Genomic DNA, 10,380 nt, shown 5'->3' with positions numbered 1-10,380 from the left:
ATTACTGCCATTATTATGAGGTTCATCTGTATTGTAAACAATGTTGTTATTGAGTTAGTGTATCTAATGTTGTTGTTGTTGATGCTGAGTAATTGTATCTAATGTTATTGTTGTTTAGTTATTGTATCCATGCTGATGAGTTATTGTCTCTAATGTTGTTGTTGTTGAGTAATTGTATCTAATAATGTTGTTGTTCCTGTTGAGTTATTGTACCTATTGTTGTTGTTGTTGAGTTTTTGTCTCTCAAGTTGTTGTTGTTGAGTTATTGTATCTCATGTTGTTGTTGTTGAGTTATTGTCTCTAATGTTGTTGTTGTTGTTGTGTTATTGTATCTCATGTTGTTGAGTTATTGTCTCTAATACTGTTGTTGTTGAGTTATTGTATCTCATGTTGTTGTTGTTGTTGTAGTTGTTGTTGTTGTTGTTGTTGTTGTTGAGGCTACCTGCCTTCTAGCCTGGACAATACTGTTGTAATAACTGTCATCAAATAAACATCAATAGAATTGATAGAGAGAGAGGTAGAGAGACAGAGAGAGAGACAGAGAAACAGAGAGAGAGACAGAGAGAGAGAAAGAGAGAGAGAGAGAGACAGAGAGAGAGAGACAGAGAGAGACAGAGAAACAGAGAGAGAGACAGAGAGAGAGAGACAGAGAGAGACAGAGAAACAGAGAGAGAGACAGAGAGAGAGACAGAGAGAGAGACAGAGAGAGAGACAGAGAGAGAGATTTAAAATTCATTTTGATGAAACATTAAAGAGCTTTGTGAACAGAAAAAATAAATAAATAAATGTGTGTGTGTGTGTGTAAGTAGTGACACACATACGGGTCACCATGGCAACAGCTCTCCCAGGTGAAGCATGCTGGACGACTGAGATTGAACATGAATATGTGAATGAATGAAGGTGTTTTCAAACATATTTCACGTCATAAGTTTTGACTCTTCTCTTGAATTCATTCAACATCAATAAACATTGAAGTCAAAGCATCACAACGGTTGTTTGACAAGGCACCAGGTGCTTGACAGGAAGTGACACGCACTGAAGCAAACCCTGACCTCTGACCTCCCACCGGAGATCTGCAGGAGAAGAAGAAGATGAAAGAAGATGACGGTTTAATGGTTAGACTGACATCCATCCATCATCCATCCATCCATCCATCATCCATCCATACACCATCCATACATCACCCATCCATCATCCATCCAGACATCATCCATCCATCCATCATCCATCCATACACCATCCATCCATCCAGACATCATCCATCCATCCATCATCCATCCACACACCATCCACTCACCATACATCCATCCATCATCCATCCATCATCCATCCATTGATCATTCATCCATCCAGTATCCATCCTCCATCCATCATCCATCCTCCATACATCCATCTTTCTCCATCCATCTATCATCCATCCATCCATCGTCCATCCATCATTCATCCATCCATATATCCATCATACATCATCCATCCGTCTATCACCCATCCATCGTCCATACATCATCCACCCATACATCATCCATCCATCCATCATCCATCCATCATCCATCCATCGTCCATCATCCATCCATCGCCCACCCATCGATCGTCCATCCATCCATCCATCCATCCATCGCCCACCCATCGATCGTCCATCCATCCATACATCCATCATCCATCCATCCATCCATCGGCCATCCATCCATCCATCCATCCATCGCCCATCCATCCATCCATCCATCGCCCACCCATCGATCGTCCATCCATCCATACATCCATCATCCATCCATCCATCCATCGCCCATCCATCCATCCATCCATCGGCCATCCATCATCCATTATCATCCATCCTCCGTACATCCATCTGTCTCCATCCATCCATCATCCATCCATCCGGCCATACATCCATCCATCCACCATACATCCATCGTACATCCGTCATTCATCCATCCATATATCCATCAACCCAGCATCCATCCATCAACCATCCACCCAGCATCCATCCGCCCATACATTCATCCATGCAACCATCTAGCCATACATTCATCCATCCATATATCCATATAACCACCATCCATCCATCCATCCATCCATCATCCAACCATCCATCCATACACACATCCATCCATCAAGTGTTCATCAGGCTCATTCCTTCAAATCAAGGCGAGGGGACATATTTCCCATGGTGCACTTCTTCCACGCTGCTATTTCTGGCTCTGGCGTATGAATTATGAATTATAAATTATGACTTTTGAATTATGATGAATAAACATTATGTAATACACACATATGTAAATTAACAACTAAATTATGATTATAATAATATATATACATATTTAGGGGAAATCTATCTGTACTAGTTCCCTAGGTCGGGATTGGGAAAATATACACTGATCATTACAACATAGAACCAGTATATATACCTTTATATATTTTATATATACTGTCATATAGTATTATATATATACAGTACTGTTATATATATATATATATATATATATATATATATATATATATATATATATATATATATATATATATATATATATATATATATATATATGCTGTTATATAATATTATACATATATATATATATACACACTGTTATATATTATAATATATATAGTTATATAGTATTATATATATACTGTATTATTTTTATACATATACTGCTATATCATTATATATAAATTATATATATATATACTGTTATATATTAATAATATATATATACTGTTATATATTATTATTATATATATACTGTTATATATTATTATTATTATTATTATTATTATTATTATTATTATCATATATACTATTATATATTATGTATAAACACTGTTATATATTATTATTTATATATACTGTTATATTCTTATGTATATATACTGCTATATATTATATACATATTGTTATATATTATAATTGTATATATACTGTTATATATTATTATTATATATACTGCTATATTATTATTATTATTATATAAAGTGTTATATATTATTATATATATACTGTTATGTATTAAACGTATATATATATACACTGTTATGTATTAGTATAATATATATACTGTTATAAATTATTATTATATATATACTGTTATATATTAGTAATATATATATAAACTGTTCTATATAAGTTATATATATAAATACACTGTTCTATATTAGTAATATATATATACTGTTCTATATTAGAAATATATATATATTTATATATTAGTAATATATATATATATATACTCTTATATATTAGTCATATATATACTCTTATATATTAGTAATATATATATACTCATATATTAGTAATATATATATATACTCTTATATATTAGTAATATATATATACTCTTATATATTAGTAATATATATATACTGTTATATATTAGAAATATCTATATACTGTTATACATTAGTAATATATATATACTGTGATATTATTATTATATATATATATATATATACTGTTATATATTAGTAATATATATATATACTGTTGTATATTAGTAATATATATATATATATATATATACTGTGATATACTATTATTATTATATATATATACTGTTATTTATTAGTAATATATATATATATATATATATATATACAGTTGTATATTAGTATAATATATCGATGCACGTGGGGGGCAGAGTGTACTCCGTCTGGTTCGATGCCCCAGTAGAACGACTGCAGCACAGTGTTGAATGGTGCTGTGATAGAAAGGTGTACAACACACAGTGCATGGCAGCTTGCTGCGTATGGGAGCTCACAGTGCCCATGCTCACCCCTGTACACCACCCATCCATTGGAGCCCCACCTCCACCTTCCAGGACCTAGAGGATCTGCTGCTCACGTCTTAGTACCAGATACCACAGGACACCTTCAGCGTCTGGTGGAGTCCATGCCTCCACCTCACGGCTGTTTTGGGTGAAGTCCATGCCTCCACCAGATAGATAATAGATAGATAATAGATAGATAGATAATAAATAGATAATAGATAGATAGATAGATAGATAATAGATAGATAATAGATAGACAATATATAGATAGATAGATAATAGATAGATAATAAATAGATAATAGATAGATAGATAGATAATAGATAGATAATAAATAGATAATAGATAGATAGATAGATAATAGATAGATAATAGATAGACAATAGATAGATAGATAGATAGATAATAGATAGATAATAGATAGATAGATAGATAGATAATAGATAGATAATAGATAGACAATAGATAGATAGATAGATAATAGATAGATAATAAATAGATAATAGATAGATAGATAGATAATAGATAGATAATAGATAATATATAGATAGATAAATAATAGATAGATAATAGATAGATAATAGACAGATAGATAATAGATAGATAGATATATAATAGATAGGTAGATAATAGATAGATAGATAATAGATAGATAATAGATAGATAATAGGTAGATAATAGATAGATAGATAATAGATATATAATATAGATACATAATAGATAGATAGATAGATAGATAGATAGATACATAGATAGATAATGGATAGATAGATAATAGATAGATAGATAATAGATAGATAATAGATAGATAGATAGATAGATAATGGATAGATAGATAATAGATATATGTAATCGTTATATAATAGATAGATAAGATCGATTAGATAGATATTATAGATATATTATAGATATATATAATAGATATATAACCGATATATAATCGATAGATAGATATATAATCGATAGATAGATATATAATAGATACATAAGATATATAATTGATATATAATTGATATATAATCGATAGATATATAATCGATAGATAGATATATAATAGATACATAAGATATATAATTGATATATAATCGATATATAATCGATAGATAGATATATAATCGATAGATATATAATAGATACATAAGATATATAATTGATATATAATCGATATATAATCGATAGATATATAATCGATAGATAGATATATAGTAGATACATAAGATATATAATCGATATATAATCGATAGATAATAGATACATAAGATATATAATCGATATATTATCGATATATAAGCGATAGATAGATATATAATAAATACACAAGATATATAATCGATATATAATAGATACACAAGATTATATATCTTATGTATCTATTATATATACGATATATAATCGATATATAATCGATAGATCTTTCTCCAGCAAATGAGCTGCCGTTGTCGAACGTGCGCGCGCATCCAAACGCTCACACAAGAGTGCGCGTCGCCGGCGCGTGCGTGGCGAGCACGCGGGTCATATACGTGCCACGCGCGCGCACACGCAGAGAACGCCGCCCTGCTCCTTCAAAATAAAAGCTGAAAGGACCGAGCTCCAGGCTCAGGACGCCGCCCTGCTCCTTCAAAATAAAAGCTGAAAGGATCGAGCTCCAGGCTCAGGACGCCGCCCTGCTCCTTCAAAATAAAAGCTGAAAGGACCGAGCTCCAGGCTCAGGACGCCGCCCTGCTCCTTCAAAATAAAAGCTGAAAGGACCGAGCTCCAGGCTCAGGACGCCGCCCTGCTCCTTCAAAATAAAAGCTGAAAGGACCGAGCTCCAGGCTCAGGACGCCGCCCTGCTCCTTCAAAATAAAAGCTGAAAGGACCGAGCTCCAGGCTCAGGACGCCGCTGCCGCGCCGCCGCCACCGCCGCCGCCGCCGCCGCCGCCACCGCCGCCGCCGCGCACATCAGTATTCCGAGCCACGGAAGCTCGCTCCGTTTCTCTCCCGGTTCCAACTCACCGTGCGCTGCGTGGCCGCCGTGCACGACCACCGTACACATCCACACGAGCACGTAGAACCCGAATCTCCTCGCCGTCGCCGCTAGCCTCTTCGTCGGCATCCTCGCCGCCGGTAAGTCCCGGTAAGAACAAGCTCCGACTGACGGCGCCAACATGGCCGCACCGCACCGCACCGCACCGCACCGCACCGCACCGGAGCTGCGCGCGCTGCGTTGTGTTGTGGTTTCCGCGCTGCGCGTCCAGTGGCGGCACCCCCCCCCCCCCCCCCCCCCCAAGTCGTCCCGGCCAATCAGAAGGCTCCTTTCTTCCCAGGAAGCAGCGCGCGTTGCAGCCTGTCCAAATAAAAAGAAAATCAATAAAGAATCAAATCCAAAAAGCACGTCCTCGTGTGGCTGACGTCAGAAAAGCACACAAAGCAGAAGACATGACGTGGCTGCGTGGCGGGGTCCGCCCCCTCCGTGCAGGAGGAACGTGCCGCTTTCAACCACCAGCCGATGCTTATTCTCTTGCCGCTCACGGCGCGTTGCCGCGTTGCTTCCGCTCCGCTCCGGTAGAAAGGACGGATGACGAGGAGGTGATGGAGGAGGCTCCTTCTCTTGTCTCCTCCCTCCTTCTCTTGTCTCCTCCCTCCTTCTCTTGTCTCCTCCCTCCTTCTCTTGTCTCCTCCCTCCTTCTCTTGTCCTTTTTTCCTCTGTCTCGTCATTCCGTCGCGGCGTCAATGAACGCCGCCTCTGCCGCGCCGCTCCGGAGAGAGAGAGAGAGAGAGAGAGGGGGAGAGAGACAGGGGAGAGAGACAGGGAGAGAGAGACAAGGGGAGAGAGACAGGGAGAGAGAGACGGGGGAAAGAGACAGGGAGAGAGAGACAAGGGGAGAGAGACAGAGAGAGAGAGAGACAGGGGGAGAGAGACAGGGAGAGAGAGACAAGGGGAGAGAGACAGAGAGAGAGAGAGACAGGGGGAGAGAGACGGAGAGAGAGAGACAAGGGGAGAGAGACAGAGAGAGAGAGACAGGGGGAGAGAGACAGGGAGAGAGAGACAAGGGGAGAGTTCCCACAGGAGCAGCTGATTGTGTTGGACCATCTGTCTGAAAATATAAAACCTGGTTTTACGGAAATAAAACAAACTTTATTCAAATGAACATTTAGAACTAATCCAATGTGTATTGTAACTATTCCACTGTGTATTGTAACTATTCCAATGTGTATTGTAACTATTCCAATGTGTATTGTAACTATTCCAATCTGTATTGTAACTATTCCACTGTGTATTGTAACTATTCCACTGTGTATTGTAACTATTCCAATGTGTATTGTAACTATTCCAATGTGTATTGTAACTATTCCAATGTGTATTGTAACTATTCCACTGTGTATTGTAACTATTCCAATGTGTATTGTAACTATTCCAATGTGTATTGTAACTATTCCAATCTGTATTGTAACTATTCCACTGTGTATTGTAACTATTCCACTGTGTATTGTAACTATTCCAATGTGTATTGTAACTATTCCAATGTGTATTGTAACTATTCCAATGTGTATTGTAACTATTCCAATGTGTATTGTAACTATTCCAATGTGTATTGTAACTATTCCAATCTGTATTGTAACTATTCCACTGTGTATTGTAACTATTCCAATGTGTATTGTAACTATTCCACTGTGTATTGTAACTATTCCAATGTGTATTGTAACTATTCCACTGTGTATTGTAACTATTCCAATGTGTATTGTAACTATTCCACTGTGTATTGTAACTATTCCAATGTGTATTGTAACTATTCCACTGTGTATTGTAACTATTCCACTGTGTATTGTAACTATTCCAATGTGTATTGTAACTATTCCACTGTGTATTGTAACTATTCCACTGTGTATTGTAACTATTCCAATGTGTATTGTAACTATTCCACTGTGTATTGTAACTATTCCAATGTGTATTGTAACTATTCCACTGTGTATTGTAACTATTCCACTGTGTATTGTAACTATTTCAATGTATATTTAAAACTTATTTTTGTGGTTACATAGTTGACATCAAAATCTCTGTTTTATATGTATGAATTCATTTGTAATATTCATGATTTAATTAGATTTTTATCTAATTATTATCTTTTATTTATTTTTATCTTAATTTCACCATTTTATATTCATCCATCCATCTATCATCCACTCATCCATCCTTCCTTCCATCCTCTCCATCATCCATCCACCCACCCATCCATCCATCCATCCATCATCCACTCATCCATCCTTCCTTCCATCCTCTCCATCATCCATCCATTCATCATCCACCCATCATCCACTCATCCTTCCTTCCATCCATCCATCATCCATCTATCATCCACCCACCCATCCATCCATCCACTCATCCATCATTCTACTCATGCACTCATCCATCCATCCATCATCCATCCACTCATGCACTCATCCACTCATCCATCATCCATCCACCCACTCATCCATCTACTCATGCACTCATCCATCATGCACTCATCCACTCATCTTTCTCTTTGTAATGAAGTCATTGTCTTGGCTCACACAGTAAATGAGCAGCACCACCTCCTCCACCTCCTCCACTCCCCTGGTGGTGACACTTCCACTCAATGTCCTACAACATGTTTCCGTGGCAACAGTTTGAAGCCTGGACCTGGCTGATGCTCGTCAGCACGTGGCAGGAAACAGGAAATCTTACATTTGGGGAGATGGGCGGAGCCTCTTTCTCATCAACAAGCACTGAAGAGGTAAAACAAAGCTCCCTCCCTGTCTCTCTCTCTGTCTCTCTCTCTCTGTCTCTCTCTCTCTCTGTCTGTCTCTCTCTCTCTCTATCTCTGTCTCTCTATCTCTCTCTCTATCTCTGTCTCTCTATCTCTGTCTCTCCCTCTCTGTCTCTCTCTCTCTCTCTCTGTCTCTATCTCTGTCTCTCTCTCTCTGCCTCTCTCTCTGTCTCTCTCTCTCTCTCTGTCTCTCTCTCTGTCTCTCTCTCTCTCTCTGTCACACAAACAGGAAATTAATTGAAACCTGTTGAAGCATGTTTCTCTTTCTTTGAGGAAGGATAGGAGGGGAGGGATGGAATGGACAGAGGGATAGAAGGATGGAATGATTGAAGAACAGAGTGATAGAAGGATATAAAGATAGAATGATTCATTTATAGAATGATAGAATGATAAAATGCTAGGATTATAGAATAATAGAAGGATAGAATGATAGAAGCATAGAATGATAGAAGCATAGAAGGATAGAAGCATAGAAGGATAGAAGGATAGAAGGTGTGATGAGTGGATGGGATGGTTTGGGCAGCCACACCTGACCTGGATCTAGATGATTGGGATCAGGGTGGCTGCATACCTGATGCTGGTTGGTTGGTCTCAGGAGCAGCAGGTAAAACCCCCATCCCCACACTCACTCATGAGAGGAGCCCTGTCATGACGTGTTCCATCTGCTCCTGGCTTGTTCCAGCTGGCCCACTCTCTACAATAAACTGATGTTTAGAAGCATATGAAGATAGAAGGACAGGGCGATAGAAGGATAGAGCAATAGAAGAATGGGGCGATAGAAGGATAGAACGATAGAAGAATAGAATGATGGAAGGATAGAGCGATAGAAGGAGCGAGCGATAGAAGGATAGAACGATAGAAGAATAGAATGATGGAAGGAGCGAGCGATAGAAGGATAGAGCAATAGAAGGATAGAATGATAGAAGGACAGAGCGATAGGACAGAGCGATGAGCGATAGAAGGGTAGAGCGATAGAACGATAGAGGAATAGAAGGATGGAAGGATAGAGCAATAGAAAGAGTGAGTGATAGAAGGATAGAGCAATAGAAGGATAGAATGATAGAGGAATAGAAGGATGGAAGGATAGAGCAATAGAAAGAGTGAGTGATAGAAGGATAGAGCAATAGAAAGAGCGAGCGATAGAAGGATAGAGCAATAGAAGGATAGAATGATAGAGGAATAGAAGGATGGAAGGAGAGAATGATAGAAGGTTAGAGCGATAGGAGTGAGCGACGACACAGAAACATGGCCACCTTTCCCCACTCCTTGTTTTATTGCGTAACCATGACAACACGTAACTATCTACTTTGTGATGAATGAAGGGTTAACCTGGAGGTCAGGGGTCAGAGGTCGTTCCACTCCTCCCTCAGCCTGGAAAGAGAGGGATGGAGAGAGGGGGAGGTCACATGCTCCCTCCATCCCTTTCTCTCTCTCCCTCCATCGCTTCCTCCATCTGCATTGAGCACCAGTTGTGACCTGATGAGGGCGCTCTTCCTCACCTCCACCTCCTCTTCCTCCTCCTCCTCACCCCCCGTCCTCCTCCACCTCCACCTCCCTCTCCTCCTCCTCCACCTTCACCTCCTCCACCTCCACCTCCTCCAACTCCTCCTCATCCCCTCACCTCCTCCTCCACCTCCACCTCCTCCTCCTCCTCATCCCCCCGTCCTCCTCCTCCTCCACCTCCACGTCCTCCACGTCCTCCTCCTCCACCTGCCACCAAATGGCAGAAGAATTAAATACCATACTATCTTCTATGTACTAACAGGAAGTTACTTCACACAAAGCTACTTTGTAAAAATTTATTTTACAGGAAGTTACTTCACAGGAAGTTACTTCACAGGAAGTTA

The 10,380-nt window shown here is 38.8% G+C and overlaps 1 protein-coding gene across 1 annotated transcript in view; it reads right to left on the bottom strand.

Moving 5' to 3' along the window:
• dcc (DCC netrin 1 receptor) overlaps nucleotides 1-5,936 on the bottom strand; it is a 53,972-nt gene extending 48,036 nt beyond the window's left edge. The window contains exon 1 of the mRNA XM_080017751.1: nucleotides 5,760-5,936. Within this exon, the coding sequence (XP_079873877.1) occupies nucleotides 5,760-5,859 (100 nt within the window). The 5' untranslated portion in view covers nucleotides 5,860-5,936. The remainder of the gene's footprint in view (nucleotides 1-5,759) is intronic.
• Nucleotides 5,937-10,380: the final 4,444 nt, after the last annotated feature.

This window comes from Zeus faber, assembly GCF_960531495.2.
Source record: "Zeus faber genome assembly, chromosome: 17".
Classification (NCBI taxonomy): Eukaryota; Metazoa; Chordata; class Actinopteri; order Zeiformes; family Zeidae; genus Zeus; species Zeus faber.
Note: the sequence above shows the minus strand (reverse complement) of the source record. Positions and strands in the feature narration are given on the sequence as shown.